This window comes from Lagenorhynchus albirostris, chromosome 11 (assembly GCF_949774975.1).
Source record: "Lagenorhynchus albirostris chromosome 11, mLagAlb1.1, whole genome shotgun sequence".
Classification (NCBI taxonomy): domain Eukaryota; kingdom Metazoa; phylum Chordata; class Mammalia; order Artiodactyla; family Delphinidae; genus Lagenorhynchus; species Lagenorhynchus albirostris.
The window spans coordinates 21,900,872-21,922,324 of NC_083105.1; the positions used below are offsets into that span (position 1 = coordinate 21,900,872).

Here is a 21,453-nt window from a genome sequence, read left to right on the forward strand (position 1 = left end):
CTCCTGATTGACCCTTCTGCCTCCTGACATAGTCATACTGCATATACCTACACCATCTGCCCAAAGAATCTGAAAGGGTACATCTCCCTTGCAAATGGGTTCAGTTTTCTCCATTTTAACATTTTTTATTCTGCTGAATTCCTGGGGAAATCTCATTGATTTTCAACTGAAACACTTATAAGCTACACGTGTAATACTGTGATACTTGTATGGTATGGGTATGGTCTGCTTCTCAATCCATGATTATATTTCAAAAAGATATGGTTTAACCTTAGGGCCAGTATGTCTTTATTCTCTTTGCAAAAGAAGCACTGATTTATACTTAAACGAAAGATAAAATGAAACTTAACTTGGGAAGCCTTTCTGTAAATCTTTCATTATCAAAGACTGTACTATCTCAACTATCTTTTGGAAAGCCAGTCTGTTAAAAGTGTATTATAATTCTTATTAATCTCTCTCATTAACAAATGTCATGGAGGCACGATGCACAGTGCAGATAACACTGACCATCTTGGCCCAGCAGGGCTACTGACTAACATGGCTAAATCATTTATCACTCTTGGAAGTTGGAATATATAGTGTAGGGAAAAGTTTGATTTTTTCATTTGAAGTAATAAAAATAAAATGTGATATTTTTGGTGTAATAAATGATAGGTACTAGTATCAAATATAAAATTCTATTAGGCATACTTATTAAAACAGATAAATCTTAAACTTACATTTTCAAAGCATCTCAGGTTTTAAATGACTGTATATAGGTTTTGATAAAGGATTGAATTTCTGAAAACTTGCACTTTATGTCTTTGTCTTAACAGAACAATGAAAATGAAACTGCCCTACACTGTGCAGCTCAGTATGGACACTCAGAAGTAGTTGCTGTTCTGCTGGAAGAGCTCACTGATCCTACCATCAGGAACAGCAAGCTGGAAACTCCTCTGGACCTGGCAGCCCTCTATGGACGGCTTAGAGTGGTCAAAATGATCATCAGTGCACACCCTAACTTAATGAGCTGCAACACTCGAAAGCACACACCACTACACCTTGCTGCACGCAATGGTCACAAAGCAGTTGTTCAGGTGCTGCTGGAAGCAGGAATGGATGTGAGCTGTCAAGTGAGTCTTCTTTTAGCTATGTTTCAAAAGCAATGGTGCTTTTGTTTTGCTTTGAGATACAGATGTTAAAACTTACAGGAAGAAATCTTACCATTTTTTAACTGGTCAAACGGTCTACATGTATCTTTGTAACTACTCAATTCAAAATACCCCACCACACAGCTGGGAAATATGAAGAAATATAAGGCATAATCTCTAACCTCATTCTACCTTGAGGGCTATACACATGAAAAATTATTACTAGATGGCAGTTGTGTGTGGTCTCCTTAGTAATTGTTTCCTTTCTCCCAGTATCTAGCACACAGCCTGACATACACCAGTAATTCAGTCCAGTCGAAGTTGAATGAATGAATGAATGAAAGGAACGAAATTCACTTTAACATTTTTGAGTTGTACTTTGTGTTTAATATGTTGACACATTTAGAATACAAATCTCACAGCTATCCTGTGGGATTGAGAGCCATTAAATTCCAGTACAGAGATGAGGAATCAGATTCAAAGACTAGGAAACTTGCCTAAGGATACATAGCTCGTAAACCCAGAATGTGAATTTAGACTTACTGATTAAAGTCCAGGCTTTTTTCCACAATAATGTACCTCTATACATGACTAATAAAAGAAGGATCACTATGCTTACGGGCAATAAGAAAACAATTTATTGGGAGGTGTGATTTGAGTTGAGCTTTGAAGGACAGATAACATTTGGATAGATTTTGTTTCTCCACAAGGAAAAGCAACTTGCTTTTGTTATCTGTCTCATTAGCCCTAATTCCAAGGTTAGCTTTTCTTTTTTTTTTTACCATTTTCTCCTTTTATGACTGTTTTTTTTTAGCCCCCAAGTCACTGGCAACCTACTTACCTTCCAGAGATCTTTTTGGTTCCCGTCAGATTATGACTTTTCTCCCCTATATATTGATAAGCTATTGCTGCATAATAAACTGTACCAAAATTTAACAGCTTAACACAATAACCATTTATTTAGTTTATAATTCTGAGGTTATGGTTTAGTCTTAGCTTATATGGGCAGTTCTTCTGTCCTGACTGGGCTCTCTCTCATGTGTCTTGGGTCAGTTGTAAATCAATTAAGTGTCTGTGCTTCAGGTAGTAACTGGCTGTTACCTGGAGTAATGGGTGAGACTGCTATGTGTCTTTCATAATCAAGCAGTCCACCTTGGGCTTGTTCACATGGTAGAGAGAGAGAGAGTGAGAGAGAAACAGGATTATACAAGGCCTCTTGAGGTCTAGCTTTGGAACAAACATATTGTGTCTTTTGCCATGTTTGATTGGGCAATACGTCACAAAGGCATCCCAAATTCAAGGGGTAGGAAAACAGACTCTACCTTTCAATTAGAAGAGGGTGTGAATTATGAAAGGGTTGTGAATACCCAGAGGCAATAAATGCAGACAGTTTTGTAAACAAATCTACACATTCAAGGTGGAATTAGTGCTCAACTGTGAGGTTATCTTCCTAGGAGTTGTTGAGGTTGAATACTGTGTCTCTCGGGTTTTTTGTTTGTTGTTTAAGTTTTAAAAATCCTAGGCCTTCTAATCTTAGGTGTCAGGCTGACTCCCTGCATCAGAATTTTCCTTAGATCTTTGCCTGTGTTATTTAGTTGTTTAGATATTTGTAATATCTTTTCTATATTGCTTATTCTACTTTGGCAGCCTTGAAAATAAGCACAAGAATTTTTTTTAGCCCTCATATTTAAGAAAAAAACAACTTTGCTTGCAAAGGGGTATTGAAATGAGATAGATATATGTTTACTATTTATTATAGGTGACTAACAAAGTTACTTTTTCAAAGTATGTTTAATGATAAGCTAGATGTTTATTGTCTAAATGTTGAATTTCTCTAATCTAGATTTATTGCTTTTATTAACACTTTTGGAATATTTCTAAACTTTATTGCACAGATTGCATTATAACCAAGGACTTTAACTATGGCTGTTTGAGATCAATAATTCACTCTGACTAGAAAAGTAAGAGTTCAGATTCAATTTTATAAATTTATATTTTTTATGCAAAACACTGTATTTTGTGCTTTTGGAGAATTAAAGATAAAAAAGATCTGTGCCCAAAATTTGGTGGAGAACACAACAACTTGCAAGAATAACTTCTGTTACATGACATATTAAAATAAATGCTAGGACGAAGTGCTATGAAGATATAGGTGAGAAAAATAGATTTAAAGAGGGAGAACTTGGGAAGACATTGAAGAGTGATGTTTGAAGAAGACCTTGAAAGTCTAAAAGGACTTTGAATTTTAGGTGTAATTTAGCTTGCAGATGTGCATTATTTGGCTAAAACAGTGTTTTAAAATGTTGAATTTTAAATACTTCCTGATGGGGTATATACCTTCTAAGATCTCAGCCTCTCTCTATGATTCATTCCTTTAGATTTTTCTACTTGGCCACTGATAGCATTTGGTTTTGTTACTCACAAATCAGATGAAAGGGTACACAGTATGTTCAGAATACGTGAACACTTAATCAGAAGCATCAGGGCAGGTACCCGAGCAGGATGGGCAACATTTTGGTTGCTATACCTCTTTCACTGATGCTCACTCTGATTTCATCTTGAAGGTTCCAGGAAGCAGAGCTGACAACATATTTCTACAATACATCTCAATGACTTGACTCTTCCATTAGTTATAGTTAGCGTTAGTTGATTTTTTGTTTTTATTATTATTGCTTTGTTCATATAAAACATTTTTTGGCATCTCATTACCCTTTTTTGTGATTATTTAATTTTTTTATGTTATTCAAATTAACTGTCACCTAGGTTTACCATCAGATTCACTATAACATTTTTTAATATTAAATTTGAAGTAGAGATTTGTTGATATTCTCACTGGCTGAGAGTGAACCATACCAGTTAGTAACCTTAAACTGTTTCAGTGGCTTTAATATTCATTAATTTGTTAACTAGTTGGAAGTTAACAGTATTAAAAGTAATCCTATTTGGTAAATCACAGTACTACAATTTTAGACTTCAATTACATTCAAGTTATTATGAATAATTCTTCAAAATTTAGAGATGGCTTTGGAGGATCTTTTCTTTTAATTACAAATATTTTTAAATGCAGCATTTATGTTTGTACTTTTTGTAGAAGTTTTGTTTTCTGCTTCATTTCTTTCTGAGCAATTTTGAATTATAACACCTATTTGAACTAGTGAGCAAAATAATTTAATTCCTATTTGGTTGAATTTCATAGTATATATTTACGTATAAATCTTTTAGCATTAAAAATTTCTTAATAAAGAGAATCAATTGTATTAAGATATTAAGAAAGTAGGGTTTAATTGGCATGATTCTTTTGAAATTAGCAATTATTTCTATGGATTTCAAACCTGATTTTGGATAACTAGGTGGTGATAGTGTCATATTATGCTAGTGCTTTAACTGTGTGTGTTTCTCTTATTAAAACTCAAAGAGTTAAAGCACTAGCATAATATTAAGAAATTGGGTTTTATATGAATGTAAAAGGAAAGGAAAGTAAAATTTACAGGAAATTAATAGTAAAGAGTACAAGTTAGCATGCTAGGAGCTGTTAAGGTGCAAAGCTGAGTAAGGTATAGCTTTTGCTCTCAAAGTGCTTACAGTGGCAGGAGAAATATGTGCCTAAATGGATAGATTACATTTTAATAAACCATTTACTCTTTGTAAAAAAATGTTTATTTATTTATTTTTGGCTGCAGTGAGTCTTCATTGCGGTGCGCAGACTTCTCATTGCGGTGGCTTCTCTTGTTGCGGAGCACGGGCTCTAGGTGCACGGGCTTCAGTAGTTGTGGCACGTGGGCTTCAGTAGTTGTGGCATGTGGGCTCTAGAGTGCAGGCTCAGTAGTTGTGGCGCATGGACTTAGTTGCTCCGTGGCATGTGGGATCTTCCCGGCCCAGGGCTCGAACCTTGTCCCCTGCATTGGTAGGCAGATTCTTAACCACCGAGCCACCAGGGAAGCCCGAAACGAGAAGATTGCACTTACTCTTCTACTTCCTGAGATGACTATTTTAAAATTTCTCCTCTTTTCCAAAAACTTCAACACTTCCTTCATTGTCATCCCTCTGTGATTACAACTTTGCTTTTATTTCACTGAGATAACAGAAACAATCACATATTCTCACCTCCACAGTTGCCAATATGTGTATATTTGCTTTCCTTCCTTGCTTTAAATTAACTTTCTAGGCTTATATCTGAGACTAACTTCTCTACTTGTGCATTGGCTCCTATCCCCTCTTATCGACTTGGGATACATTGCTCTGGCAAATATTCCCTCTTTAATACAACGTTTTCCCCCTCTTAACTGCATTATTTTCCGAAGGACGCAAAGATGTTGCAATATTTCCCATCTTTAAAAAACCCTCTCCTTTGAACCTGAATTTTCCTCTAGCTGTCTTCTTCTTTCTCTGATTCTCTTTATGGCAACATATTTTTAAATAAAATGAAATTTATTGTAGCTTTAATGCACATAATAAAATGACTTACAAGCAATTTTTGTTAGCAGTAGCTAGAGAATGGGTAACTGACCATTCTGGTGAATGTAGTGGTAATCCCACACCTGGTCATTCTTGTCATGTTTCTAAAAGAGCCCCCTGCAAAAATCTATCTTGCTGACTACAGGTGAAATTAAAGAACATATTCTAGAGGAAGTAATACCCACAGGACTAGAAAAAAATGGCAAAATATTTAGAAAGACTTGTTTTTACTCATATCAAATTCTTTCCTTCATCTCTGTTGAAACCATTCCAACTCTATTACTCTATAAAAATTCTTTGTGTTTTTCCTTTGGTGAAGGTAACTAATGACTGTCGTATTGTTAGATCCATAGCCAGTTCTTAGTCCTCATCTTACTTGATTTATCATCAGCATTGACAAAGTTGATCTCTCCCTCCTCTTTGAAACACTTTTTTCTTTTGACATCTGAGATACCACTCTCTCTTGGTTTTCATGTAGTTCACTGGCTGTTCTTTCTCAGTATTAGGTTGAGCCAAAGATTTTGATTGCCTGCCATTCAGTGTTGCAACTAGATAAATCTGCAAGGCCTCATGAACCTGTTATCACTAGTTGCTTAAGAATTAAGTCTTTCTGTTTTCTGTCCTCTTTTGTTGATTCATACTCCTTTTCCCTGAGCCAGGCTTTATTTTCATTCCTTCCCAATGAACCTTTACATTGGAACTCTGTAACTCTGTTACTCTCTCTTAGCTATTGCCACAATACTGCTGTAGGATAAGCACAGAAATCTCAGACATTCATAAGCAGTAGCATTTTTTTTCATTCTTAAGTTACAGGTCAGCTGGGGAAGCTTTGTTTTATGTTGTAAGTTAGTCTGGGCAGCTCTGCTCCATGTGTTTATTATCTTCCTCCTGGGACTAGTCAGGACATGGCCTAAGCCCAACCAAGCAAGCACACTTTGGGCCTCTGCTTGCATCATGTTAGCTATCATCCATTGGCTAAAGCAAGTCACAAACCAAGCTCCAAATCCAGGGGTAGGGATATATACTCCACCCACATAAGTGCAAAGAGCTGCAGTGTTGTATGGCAGAGGGCATGCAATAGGAGGGACTAATAATGTAATCTGTGACGTCCCTATAATGTAATCTGATGACGTTCTCATCTTCCTGGTCTCTAAGCATCTGAGTCTCCCAGGTCTTAGTACTTAAACCTCTTTTCTTCTCTGTCTTTACTTACTTCCTAGTTGGCCTCATCCAGTCTCTCAGCTTCAAATGACATCTTTATCTAACAATAAAAATTTTATTTATTCATCCTGGACCTTACCGTAAACTCTAAATTAGGTGTCTGCTGGACATGTCTATTGGATGCTAATGGGCATCCAAACTCAGCATTCCAAAAACTGAGTATTTAGCCTCCATAACCCCTTCTCCCCAGATTTGTCCATCTTCCAATATTTCCCATTTCAGCAGATGGTAGTGCTGTTCTTCTAGTTGTTTGGCCCCAAAACTTTAGGGTTTCTTCACATTTTAATTTAGTTCTTCATCAGATTTTATTGGCTTTGTGCTCAAACTATATCCAGAATTTCAGTACTTTTCATTCCCTTCACTACTACCACCAGAGCCCAATTCTTGATTATCTCTTGCCTCCTAACTGGTTTCCCTGCTTCTTCCTTTGCTTCTGTATTAGTCTGCTTGGGCTACTATAACAAAATACCATAGACTGGGTGGCTTAAACAGCACACATTTGTTTTATCACTGTCTGGAGGCTGGAAAGTCCAAGATCAAGGTTCTGGCCAATTTGGTTCTTGGTGAGAGCTTGTAGATGGCTGCCTTCTCCTGTGTCCTCAAACGACCTTTTTTCTGTGCACAAATGGAGAGAGAAGGAGAGAGCTCTCTGATGTTTCCCCCTCCTCTTATAAGGACACCAATCCCATAGAATTGGGTTCCCGCCCTTACAACCTCATTTAACCTTAATTACTTCTGTGAAGTCCCTGTCACCAAATACGGTCACATTGGGGTTTAGGGCTTCAACATATGAATTTGGAGGGGGGGCACAAGCATTCAGTCCATAACAGACTCCTTCAGTGTATTTTCAACAAAGCAGCTATAAGTGATCCCATTAAACTAAATCAGGTTGCTCAGAAACCTTCACTGGTATTCCAGCTCACTTGGAACAAAAGCCACACTCCTTACAGTGGCTGACAGTGTCTTATCTGACCTAGTCTCACTCTCCCTGAAGCTACCTCCTGCTACTCTTTGCCATTTTCATATAGTTTCAGCCACAGTGGCCTCATTGCTCTTGCTGGAACACACTGTGTGTGCTACTACCATAAGGCCTTTGCCTTACTAACCTGCATGACTTCCTCCTCTACTTTCTTCAGGTATCTGCTCAAATGTCACCTTAATAGGGAGGCCTTCCCTGATCTGTCTCACTTACCACCTTAGCAACTCTGTTTCCTTCCCCCTAGTTTCCCTTTCAGGACACCATATCCCCTCCAGCCTTCTGAGGAGAGGATACCAGGCACATGCTACATCAACAAGAAAATTTGTTCCCTACTCTTATGGAGTTGAGAGCCTGGGTGTGAAAACAGAAAATAAACATATAAACAAACAAAAATTACAAATTGCAGTAAGTGGTATAAAGGAAAAAAGCAGGTTCTTGTGTTTGAGAATGAAGGGTTGGGGAAGTCTTTCTTAGGATGTGCCACTTAAATGGTGCTAGCTCAGAGAAGTGAGAGATGAAGCCATGGAAACAGATGGGTTTACAAGAAAGAGACTATAGTGAAAGAGAAGAAGCCAAATAAAGACTATTCAGGTAGTTTCTGGAAAAGAAGTCTGTAAAGAAGCAGTTAGTTACAAGAGGTAACTAACCAAGACAGTACAATTACAATAATCAATTCATCCATTCACCATGTATTTATGGAGTGCCTGCTCTGTGCCAGGCATTGCCTACTATGTGCCAGAGGATATAGCACCAACAGAATAGACACAAATTTTGCCTTCAAAAGGGAAGATGATATTTAATAAAGTGTGGAGTAAGGAAAAGTGAGATATGGGATAGAAGCTTGAAATCATAGCAGGTTCACAGGAAGTTTCTATGGTTGTTTGTTTTGGTAGATAGTGAAAAGGTATGTATTTTTATGGAGAGTGGAAGGATCCAATGAAGAGACTGAAATTGAGGATGCAAGAAAATGGTGAAGATACTTCATGAGCAAAATTCAAGAAGCAGAAAATGATAGAAAAAAAAGCACAAGTGGAGGATTAGCTTTTTAAAAAAAAATTGTATTGGAGTATGGTTGCTTTACAATGTTGTGTTAGCCTCCACTGCACAACAAAATGAATCAGCCATACACATACAGATATCCCCTCCCTTTTGGACTTCCCTCCCATTTAGGTTACCACAGTACATTAAGTAGAGTTCCCTATGCTATGCAATAAAAATATGGAACACTTCATGAATTTGTGGGTCATCCTTGCACAGGGGCCATGCTAATCTCTGTATCGTTCCAATTTTAGTATATGTGCTGCCGAAGCGAGCACGAGGATTAGCTTTAATGAGGGGAATGGATGCTTCCTCTGAGACAGAAGTGAAGGAAGATAGGAAAGGTAAAGATATTGGCCAGAAGTCCCTAGTTAAATAGGAGGAGAGGAAGAGATCTTCTTTAGAATAGGAGAAATGGTATTTCTGAGTTTTTTGAAGACACATCCTGTTTCTCTTATGCCATTTCCACCCCCAGTCTAAACCTACTTATAACTTTCAGCTATTCTTCACATGATGTTTTTCTAGATTCTTGTTTTGGGATGCTCTTCTCTGGACATATTCCAATCTGTTGATGTTCCTGTGAAAGTTTAGTATCCACGCTTGAACACAGTACTCTGGATATAGTCTAGCTAACGTAGGGTACAAAGGATCTGTTGCTTCTCAAGTTGTTTAGACATTTATTCATTTACAAAGGCTAGGATGTTCTTATCTTTTAAGTTCTTACCTTTCATCCCAAGAGATGCCTACAGGGCTAATTGGTACCAACCAGGGCATCAGGGGTTGTTACTTCTGTGTTAAATGCCATTCTCATTGGCTTTTCTTCTTTTTTCTGTATCAAGTTTATCTTTACTAACTGGTTGTTACTTCTTTTGGTAGTGGGTCTTGTTTCTCAATAGTTTTTATTTTCCCTGCTACTTGTGCTATTTTCTCTACTGATCATCATCACAATCCCACTTTATATCTTTGTTCTATTTATTTTCTCCTTTAATAAAAAATTTGGTCTTCCTTTATCTGGTCATTCTCTTTTGCAAGCTTCAGAAGGGCTATGGTTAGAGTGTTAAATTTGGAAGGGGGAACCAGTGCAGGCAAACTGACATCTTCACATCCCCTTTCTGTCTGCTGTTTTGGCACTCTTAGAATACAACCCAAAAAGCCATTTTGAAACATCTAGAGGTTTTGGATAAAATATAACAAGGATCTCTTTAAATGCGTAATTGAGTTTTCATGTATCAGGGAAATACATACAGCCAAACCAAAAAGGAAGCTAAAACCCAGGGCTTAAAAATAGGAACATTCTTTTCTATATCCTCTCCCCTTTTCCTACCATTTGTTTTTCTCAGTTTTGGTGCTACTGAGACTTAACTTTAATAGCCATTTCCAGTTGGAGAGAGAATTTCTTTTGCTTTTATCAGCAATTTAGCATTAAGATATATATCAGGTCATGTCTTCTCACTAAGCTGTTTTCATCACTAATTGTGATTGGAGGTTTTTTTTTTCCCTGAAAGGTGCTAAGACGTTGTGAGTGCTTCATATCTGTTTACTGTATAAATATTGAAGTGTTACTATATTATCAACTGCATAATTGTCTATTCAGAAACTATGTTTATTTTAAATGATTAATTTTAAAGAAATGGAGAAATTTGATCCATTGGAAAAGCAGGCCCCAAATTTGGGTTCACCTATTTTAGTGTTATTTCTTTTTTTTTTTTTAGGGGCACTGAGGGCTGTGGGCCCATTTGCTCCTGCATCCACAGCCAGTGTCAGCTCTCTCCCAAGACTGCCTTCTTTTTTCTTTCTTTATTTATTTTGGCTGCGTTGGGTCTTTGTTGCTGCGTGCAGGCTTTCTCTAGTTGCGGTGAGGGGGGCTACTCTTCCTTGTGGTGTGCAGACTTTTCTTTGCGGTGGCTTCTCTTGTTGCGGAGCATGGGCTCTAGGTGCGTGGGCTTCAGCAGTTGCAGCACGCAGGCTCAGTAGTTGTGGTGCGTGGGCTCTAAGGCATGTGGGCTTCAGTAGTTGTGGCATGTGGGCTCAGAAGTTGTGGCTCGCGGGCTCTAGAGTGCAGGTTCAGTAGTTGCGGCACACGGATTTAGTTTCTCCGTGGCATGTGGGATCTTCCCAGACCAGGGATCGAACCCATGTCCCCTGCATTGATTGGCAGGCAGGTTCTTAACCACTGTTCCACCAGGGAAGTCCTAGTGTTATTTCTTTGTATACATTCCACTTGCTTTTAGAATGTTTTAGACTAAATATTGTTTCATGAGAACACGGTTTTTCAAGGTCTGGCCAATTATGGATTGTGGATTTGGGGGAGAGTGCTGAGGTGAACAGAATGGTAGTAAGTAATTTGAATGAGAAGAGTAGATGCTGACTCAAGGTAGGGGATGATAAATTACAAAATATTATGGAATTAACCTATATTTTGAAAAGGAGAAGTCTATAAATTTGACCTATTTAAATTTTATACTATTTGTGATAATACTGGGATAGCAGTAAATAGTTCCTAGTTCCACTGTTTCCCTTAAGTTTATGAGAATAATCCATTCCATTTTGACAGTTCTCACATTCTCTTATCAAAGAAGCTAATTACATCAACCATGGGTTTGGAAAGATTGACTAATTTTTACAGTCCAAAAGTATAGTTGGACTGTACTGTTGGACAGTACAAACAAAAGTATAGTTGGACTGTACTGTACAGGCGGGTTCTTAACCACTGCATCACCAGAGAAGTCCATTATCTTCTTTTTTGTTTCTACTATTTCTTACTCATTGTGACTTATTTCCTTTCATGTTCAGTGGTTTCTAAATTTGAATTTGTGTTTTTTAAAGCTTTAACTCTTGGAACTCTTGGAGGCCTGAGTTTAAAGTGTATCTTTTCAGAGAGGATTTATATCTGCTTCTGCTAAGCATTTATGTCTGCCTCTGGTACTATGAACCCAAATCACTTTATTCTACATTTTTGGCTCTGAGGGGCACAGAGATTGTGTTAAATTTGGCCTCAAACCCTTGTGAGGACAGAATTGTGATTAGGAATTCTTAGAGCAGTGGGATTTATTTCTGTCATTCTAATCTGTTTAGAGCTAAAATCTTACTTTCCCTCTCTGCAACAGATTTTTGTAACAAGTTTTTAATTTTTACTTTATTGTTTTTACTGAGGCTGTTGTTCTTTGGGGGTTTTAATTTTTGTAGGAGTCCTTGATCTATCCTCTCAGCTTGCTTGAGCTTCAGACTTTGTCTCCTGCTCCCCTCCCAGTCCCACCTTGGTTAAAGCCCAGATACTAATCTATCAGGGATTGGTAGATTTCCTTGAACAAATTCTTCTTCCAGTGCTCAATGCCTGGATTCATACTTTCTGTCCCTCATTCCCTTCCCCAGGCTCTGAGGAATTCCATTTTCCTTTTCATCTCTATATTTAAAATATTGTTTAGTTTTTCAGAATTTTAAGGTGTGCTATTCCAGGAAGGGTTTTTCTAACATTAAGTCCAAACTTTTGTGAAAATTTGAAGGAAATCAAATTAGTAGTAAGAAAGTTGGTTGAAAGACATAGAATGAGAGTGAGAAGAATTAGATTATTTCAAGGGATATTTTTTAGGGAGTGAAAAAAATTAACTTTTTATGCCACACATTGAAACATTGTTTTAAGGAGCTGCATAAGTTTCTACAGTTTAATTTTCCTTCTGTATAGTGCTATATATATTTATAAATTATTTTATTTCCATGTTTATTAGTGTCTATACATATCATACCCAGAAAATTATAAATCAAGTGCATTTCAGTTATACCTTTTTGGCAATAAATTCAGATCACATTGATAGATCTTCAGTGGTCCTCAAGCCTCCTTAAGAATGCATTTATAAACCATTTTATACTGGGTTAATTATACAATAATATTTTATTAATTAAAAACATTTTTACGTTATATATTATTTTATAATGATATTTCTTTTTTGTATTGAGATGAAAATCCCATACTAGAGATTACTTTTAGTACAAGAGAACAAAGTTGCCATAATGACAGTGTTCAGTTTAACACGCAGAGACATGTGCACATACTAAGGACCTGATAGACATTTTAAAATTCTTGAGAGGAAAAAAGTTTTTTTTAATGTATAGCTAAAAAGCTTCCTCTTTGAAATCTTCCTTTATCTTCCTCAAGGCAGAAACCAATCTCTCCCTGCAATACTTACATATTCTTGTCTTCTATGTTATGTTCCTACCTTCTTCTACCTTTTACCCTCAAAATAATTCTTAAATGTCTACATTTTTGAGGTACTTTTTTCTAGGCATTGGTGATACCATGATGAAAAAAATAGATATCTACATTTCCACTAAACTTACAGTTTATTAAAGGGAATAGACAATCACATAACATTATAATGTAGTACTATAAATGCTATGATGAGGAAGATTACCAACATAACAAGGTCAAATGGCTACACAGAAGCAGAGGTGTTTCACAAATTCAAGCTTTTAGGTTTTGTTTCTAGAATCTCTTCTTTATTTCACACTACCTTTCTGTCAGAGTGCTAAGATTACAGAGAATATTTATGAATACATAAAATGACAGAATTTTTTAACCTAAGCATTCCTAATGCAACTGTGCTTCTTTTCCTTCTTCTTTTTTTTTTTCCAGACAGAAAAAGGGAGTGCACTTCACGAAGCAGCTTTGTTTGGAAAGGTAGATGTTGTGCGAGTTCTGTTAGAAACAGGTAACTATCATGATTCTCCATGGAACTTATCTTGATTCTCCATGAGGCTTATCTTGCCAAAAACTATTTGTATTTCAGGAGTAGACATAGGAGAATGACACTTTTTTTTTTTTCTTGACAATCACCCTTATTTCTTACCTTCACTCTAAATTGCAGGTACGTATTCATACCATGTAGAATTGAGCCTCAATGTTTAGGGAAAAAAACTGATAACAATGTGTACCTTCCTTTACTCAGTAGATACTTTAATAAAAAGCTTTTAGAAATTATAATTTTATACACTTAAATCACATTAAAATAAAAACTACCAAAAAGAAAAGGAAATGTCTGCCTTCTATAGGAGGGTGGAACTGATCCCCGTGAAGTTAAGACAATTGCTTGGTTTATTAAAGAACGTGCTACTTTCCCTAGGTTTTTATATTGTGAATAATGGTAAACAGAAATTAGAGTTCCCTGTCCTTCAGGTAAATTCTCCTTCTAGTTACTTCATCAACTGAGTAGCTACTGTTTGTAAGCTGCAGTGATTTAAAGGGAACCTTTTAGAGGGAAAGCTTTGAAGGAAAAACAAAGTAGGCTTATTTGTCTCCATATGTATATTATGACTGAAATAAAATTGGAACTGAGGTCAGATTTTTTTAAGATCAAAAGGCATGGATAATGGAGAGGGTGTGGAAAAAAGGGAACCCTTTTGCACTGTTGGGGGGAATGTAAATTGATACAGCCACTATGGAGAACAGCATGGAGGTTCCTTAAAAAACTAAAAATACAATTACCATGTGACCCAGCAATCCCACACCTGGGCATATACCCAGAGAAAACCATAATTCAAAAAGACGCATGCGAGAGGGGGGAAGATGGCAGAAGAGTAAGACGCGGAGATCACCTTCCTCCCAACAGATACATAAGAAATACATCTACACGTGGAACAACTCCTACAGAACACCTACTGAACGCTGGCAGAAGACCTCAGACTTCCCAAAAGGCAAGAAACTCCCCACGTAACTGGGTAGGGCAAAAGAAAAAAGAATAAACAGAGAGAAAAGGATAGGGATGGGACCTGCACCAGTGGGAGGGAGCTGTGAAGGAGGAAAGGTTTCCACACACTAGGAAGCCACTCACGGGAGGAGACTGCGGGTGGCAGAGGGGAAGCTTCGGAGCCATGGAGGAGAGCGCAGCAACAGGGGTGCGGCGGGCAAAGCGGAGAGATTCCCGCACAGAAGATCGGTGCTGACTGGCACTCACCAGCCTGAGAGGCTTGTCTGCTCAACCGCCAGGGCGGGCTGGGCTGGCAGCTGAAGCTCGGGCTTCGGTCAGAGCGCAGGGAGAGGACTGGAGTTGGCAGCCTGAACACAGCCTGCAGGGGGTTAGTGCACCACGGCTAGCCAGGAGGGAGTCCGGGGAAAAGTCTGGACCTGCCGAAGAGGCAAGAGATTTTTCTTCCCTCTTTGCTTCCTGGTGCGTGAGGAGAGGGGATTAAGAGCGCTGCTTAAAGGAGCTTCAGAGATGGGCGCGAGCCGCGGCTAACAGCACGGACCCCAGAGACGGGAATGAGATGCTAAGGCTGCTGCTGCCACCACCAAGAAGCCTGTGTGCGAGCACAGGTCACTATCCACACCACCCCTCCCGGGAGCCTGTGCAGCCTGCCACTGCCAGGTTCCCGGGATCCAGGGACAACTTCCCCAGGAGAACGCACGGTGCACCTCAGGCTGGTGCAACGTCACGCTGGCCTCTGCTGCCACAGGCTCGCCCCGCACTTCGTACCCCTCCCTCCCTCCGGCCTGAGTGCGCCAGAGCCCCCGAATCAGCGGCTCCTTTAACCCCGTCCTGTCTGAGCAAAGAACAGACGCCCTCCGGTGACCTACACACAGAGGCAGGGCCAAATCCAAAGCTGAGCCCCAGGAGCTGTGCAAACAAAGAAGAGAAAAGGAAATCTCTCCCAGCAGCCTCAGGAGCAGCAGATTAAATCTCCACAATCAAGTTGATGTACCCTGCATCTGTGGAATACCTGAATAGACAATGAATCATCCCAAATTGAGGAGGTGGACTTCGAGCGCAAGATTTATTATTTTTTCCCCTTTTCCTCTTTTTGTGAGAGTGTATGTGTATGCTACTATGTGAGATTTTGTCTGTATAGCTTTGCTGACACCATTTGTCCTAGGGTTCTATCCATCTGTTTCTTGTTTTTTTTTTTACATAAAAAAATTTTTTTTTCTGAATAATCATTTTATATTTTAATAACTTTATTTTATTTTATCTTACTTTATTTTATTTTCTTTTATCCTCTTTCTTTCTTTCTACTTTTTCTCCCTTTTATTCTGAACCGTGTGGATGAAAGGCTCTTGGTGATGCAGCCAGGAGTCAGTGCTGTGCTCTGAGGTGGGAGAGCCAACTTCAGGACACTGGTCCACAAGAGACCTTCCAGCTCCACGTAATATCAAATGGCGAAAATCCCCAGAGATCTCCATCTCGACACCAACACCCAGCTTCACTCGACAACCAGCAAGCTACAGTGCTGGACACCCTATGCCAAAAAACTAGCAAGACAGGAACACAACCCCACCCATTAGCAGAGAGGCTGCCTAAAATCGTAAGTCCACAGACACCCCAAAACACACCACCAGAGGTGGACCTGCCCACCAGAAAGACAAGATCCAGCCTCACCCACTAGAACACAGGCACTAGTCCCCTCCACCAGGAAGCCTACACAACCCACTGAAACAACTTTAGCCACTGGGGACAGACACCAAAAACAACGGGAACTACGAACCTGCAGCCTGCAAAAAGGAGACCCCAAGCAGAGTAGGATAAGCAAAATGAGAAGATAGAAAAAAACACAGAAGATGAAGGAGCAAGATAAAAACCTACCAGGCCTAACAAATGAAGAGGAAATAGGCAGTCTACCTGAAAAAGAATTCAGAATAATGATAGTAAAGATGATCCAAAATCTTGGAAATAGAATAGAGAAAATGCAGGAAACATTTAACAAGGACCTAGAAGAACTAAAGATGAAACAAGCAACGATGACCAACACAATAAATGAAATTAAAAATACTCTAGAAGGATCAATAGCAGAATAACTGAGGCAGAAGAACGAATAAGTGACCTGGAAGATAAAATACTGGAAATAACTACTGCAGAGCAGAATAAAGAAAAAAGAATGAAAAGAACCAAGGACAGTCTCAGAGAGCTCTGGGACAATATTAAACGTGCCAACATTCGAATTATAGGGGTTCCAGAAGAAGAATAGAAAAAGAAAGGGACTGAGAAAATATTTGAAGAGATTATAGTTGAAAATTTCCCTAATATGGGAAAGGAAATAGTTAATCAAGTCCAGGAAGCACAGAGAGTCCCATACAGGATAAATCCAAGGAGAAACACGCCAAGACACATATTAATCAAAGTGTCAAAAATTAAATACAAAGAAAACATGTTAAAAGCAGCAAGGGAAAAACAACAAATAACACACAAGGGAATCCCCATAAGGATAACAGCTGATCTTTCAGCAGAAACTCTGCAAGCCAAAAGGGACTGGCAGGACATATTTAAAGTGATGAAGGAGAAAAACCTACAACCAAGATTACTCTACCCAGCAAGGATCTCATTCAGATTTGATGGAGAAATTAAAACCTTGACAGACAAGTAAAAGCTGAGAGAGTTCAGCACCACCAAACCAGCTTTACAACAAATGCTAAAGGATCTTCTCTAGGCAAGAAACACAAGAGAAGGAAAAGACTTACAATAACAAACCGAAAACAATTAAGCAAATGGGAATAGGAACATACATATCGATAATTACCTTAAATGTAAATGGATTAAATGCGCCCACCAAAAGACACAGACTGGCTGAATGGATACAAAACCAAGACCCATATATATGCTGTCTACAAGAGACCCACTTCAGACATAGAGACACATACAGACTGAAAGTGAGGGGATGGAAAAAGATATTCCGTGCAAATGGAAACCAAAATAAAGCTGGAGTAGCAATTCTCATATCACACAAAATAGACTTTAAAATCAAGACTATTAGAAGAGACTAAGAAGGACACTATATAATGATCAAGAGATTGATCCAAGAAGATATAACAATTGTAAATATTTATGCACCCAGCATAGGACCACCTCAATACATAAGGCAAATACTAACAGCCAAAATAGGGGAAATCGACAGTAACACATTCATAGTAGGGGACTTTAACACCCCACTTTCACCAATGGACAGATCATTCAAAATGAAAATAAATAAGGAAACACAAGCTTTAAATGATACATTAAACAAGATGGATTTAATTGATATTTATAGGACATTCCATCCAAAAACAACAGAATACACATTTTTCTCAAGTGCTCATGGAACATACTCCAGGATAGATCATATCGTGGGTCACAAATCAAGCCTTGGTAAATTTAAGAAAATTGAAATTGTATCAAGTATCTTTTCTGACCACAACACTATGAGACTAGATATCAATTACAGGAAAAGACCTGTAAAAAATAGAAACACATGGAGGCTAAACAATACACTACTTAATAACGAAGTGCACTGAAGAAATCAAAGAGGAAATCAAAAAGTACCTAGAAACAAATGACAATGGAGACACGACGACCCAAAACCTATGGGATGCAGCAAAAGCAGTTCTAAGAGGGAAGTTTATAGCAATACAATCCTACCTTAAGATACAGGGAACATCTCGAATAAACAACCTAACCTTGCACCTAAAGCAATTAGAGAAAGAAGAACAAAAAACCCCCAAAGTTAGCAGAAGGAGGAAACCATAAGATTAGACCAGAAATAAATGAAAAAGAAATGAAGGAAATGATAGCAAAGATCAATAAAATTAATAGGTGGTTCTTTGAGAAGATAAACAAAATTGATAAACCATTAGCCAGACTCATGAAGAAAAAAAGGGAGAAGACTCAAATCAATAGAATTAGAAGTGAAAAAGGAGAAGTAACAACTGACACTGCAGAAATACAACAGATCATGAGAGATTACTACAAGCAACTCTATGCCAATAAAATGGACAACCTGGAAGAAATGGACAAATTCTTAGAAATGCGCAACCTGCCAAGACTGAATCAGGAAGAAATAGAAAATATGAACAGACCAATCACAAGCACTGAAATTGAAACTGTGATTAAAAATCTTCCAAAAAACAAAAGCCCAGGACCAGATAGCTTTTCAGCCGAATTCTATCAAACATTTAGAGAAGAGCTAACATCTATCCTTCTCAAACTCTTCCAAAATATAGCAGAGGGAGGAACACTCCCAAACTCATTCTACGAGGCCACCATCACCCTGATACCAAAACCAGACAAGGATGTCAGAAAGAATGAAAACTAGTGGCCAATATCACTGATGAACATAGATGCAAAAACCTCAAGAAAATACTAGCAAACAGAATCCAACAGCACATTAAAAGGATCATACACTATGATCAAGTGAGTTTATTCCAGGAATGCAAGGATTCTTCAATATACACAAATCAATCAATGTGATACAGCATATTAACAAATTGAAGGAGAAAAACCATATGATCATCTCAATCGATGCAGAGGAAGCTTTTGACAAAATTCAACACCCATTTATGATAAAAACCCTGGAGAAAGTAGGCATACAGGGAACTTTCCTCAACATAATAAGGGCCATATATGACAAACCCACAGCCAACATCATCCCCAATGTTTCAAAACTGAAAGAATTTCCACTAAGAACAGGAACCAGACAAGGTTGCCCACTCTCACCACTCTTATTCAACATAGTTTTGGAAGTTTTAGCCACAGCAATCTGAGAAGAAAAGGAAATAAAAGGAATCCAAATCGGAAAAGAAGAAGTAAAGCTGTCACTGTTTGCAGATGACATGATACTATACATAGAGAATCCTAAAGATGCTACCAGAAAACTACTAGAGCTCATCAATGAATTTGGTAAAGTAACAGGATACAAAATTAATGCACAGAAATCTCTTGCATTCCTATACACTAATGATGAAAAATCTGAACGTGAAATCAAGAAAACACTCCCATTTACCACTGCAACAAAAAGAATAAAACGTCTAGTTATAAAACTATCTAAGGATACAAAAGACCTGTATGCAGAAAATTATGAGACACTGATGAAAGAAAGACGATACAAATAGATGGAGATATATACCATGTTCTTGGGTTGGAAGAATCAACATTGTGAAAATGACTCTACTACCCAAAGCAATCTGCAGATTCAATGCAATCCCTATGAAACTACCACTGGTATTTTTCACAGAACTAGAACAAAAAATTTCACAATTTGTATGGAAACACAAAAGACCCCGAATAGCCAAAGCAATCTTGAGAACAAAAAACGAAGCTGGAGGAATCAGGCTCCCTGACTTCAGACTATACTACAAAGCTACAGTAATCAAGACAGTACGGTACTGACACAAAAACAGAAATATAGATCCATGGAACAGGATAGAAAGCCCAGAAATAAACCCACGCACATATGGTCACCTTATCTTTGATAAAGGAGGCAGGAATGTACATTGTAGAAAGGACAGCCTCTTCAGTAAGTGGTGCTGGGAAAACTGGACAGGTAAATGTAAAAGCATGAGATTAGAACACTCCCTAGCACCATATACAAAAATAAGCTCAAAATGGATTAAAGACCTAAATGTAAGGCCAGAAACTATCAAACTCTTAGAGGAAAATATAGGCAGAACACTATGACATAAATCACAGCAAGGTTCTTTTTGACCCACCTCCTAGGGAAATGGAAATGAAAACAAAAATAAACAAATGGGACCTAATGAAACTTCAAAGCTTTTGCACAGCAAAGGAAACCATAAACAAGACCAAAAGACAACCCTCAGAATGAGAGAAAATATTTGCTAATGAAGCAACTGACAAAGGATTAATCTCCAAAATTTACAAGCAGCTCTTGCAGGTCAATAACAAAAAAACAAACAACCCAATCCAAAAATGGGCAGAAGACCTAAATAGAGATTTCTCCAAAGAAGATACACAGACTGCCAACAAACACATGAAAGAATGCTCAACATCATTAATCATTAGAGAAGTGCGAATCAAAACTACAATGAGATATCATCTCACACCGGTCATAATGGCCATCATCAAAAAATCTAGAAACAGGGCTTCCCTGGTGGCGCAGTGGTTGAGAGTCCGCCTGCCAATGCAGGGGACGCGGGTTCGTGCCCCGCTCCGGGAGGATCCCACATGCCGCGGAGCAGCTGGGCCCATGAGCCATGGCCGATGGGCCTGCGCGTCCGGAGCCTGTGCTCCGCAGCGGGAGAGGCCGCAACAGTGAGAGGCCCGCATACCGCAAAAACAAACAAACAAAAAAAAAACAACCAAAAAAAAAAAATCTAGAAACAGTAAATGCTGGAGAGAGTGTGGAGAAAAGGGAACACTGTTGCACTGCTGGTGGGAATGTGAGTTGGTACAGCCAATGGAGAACAGTATGGAGGTTCCTTAAAAAACTACAAATAGAACTACCATATGACCAAGCAATCCCACTACTGGGCATATACCCTGAGAAAACCATTTCAAAAAGAGTCATGTACCAAAATGTTCATTGCAGCTCTATTTACAATAGCCAGGAGATGGAAACAACCTAAGTGTCCATCTTCAGATGACTGGATAAAGAAGATGTGGCACATATATAGAATGGAATATTACTCAGCCATAAAAAGAAAATAAATTGAATTATTTGTAGTGAGGTGGATGGACCTAGAGTCTGTCATACAGAGTGAAGTAAGTCAGAAAGAGAAAGACAAATACCGTATGCTAACACATATATATGAAATGAGAAAAAAAAATGTCATGACGAACCTGAGGGTAAGACAGGAATAAAGACACAGACCCACTAGAGAATGGACTTGAGGATATGGGGAGGGGGAAGGGTAAGCTGTGACAGAGTGAGAGAGTG

At 38.4% G+C, this 21,453-nt stretch overlaps 1 protein-coding gene and 1 non-coding gene across 7 annotated transcripts in view; one reads left to right on the plus strand and one right to left on the minus strand.

Moving 5' to 3' along the window:
- The window catches only part of ANKS1B (ankyrin repeat and sterile alpha motif domain containing 1B), a 1,163,439-nt gene that overhangs the window by 185,769 nt on the left and 956,217 nt on the right, over positions 1-21,453 (plus strand). For all 6 annotated transcript variants that reach the window (XM_060164617.1, XM_060164618.1, XM_060164622.1 and 3 more), the window contains exons 4-5: positions 816-1,112; positions 13,454-13,529. In XM_060164617.1, the coding sequence (XP_060020600.1) occupies positions 816-1,112; positions 13,454-13,529 (373 nt within the window). The remainder of the gene's footprint in view (positions 1-815; positions 1,113-13,453; positions 13,530-21,453) is intronic.
- LOC132530158 (U6 spliceosomal RNA) lies at positions 8,998-9,101 on the minus strand. Its single transcript, XR_009543712.1, has one exon. It is a non-coding gene; the product is annotated as a U6 spliceosomal RNA (small nuclear RNA).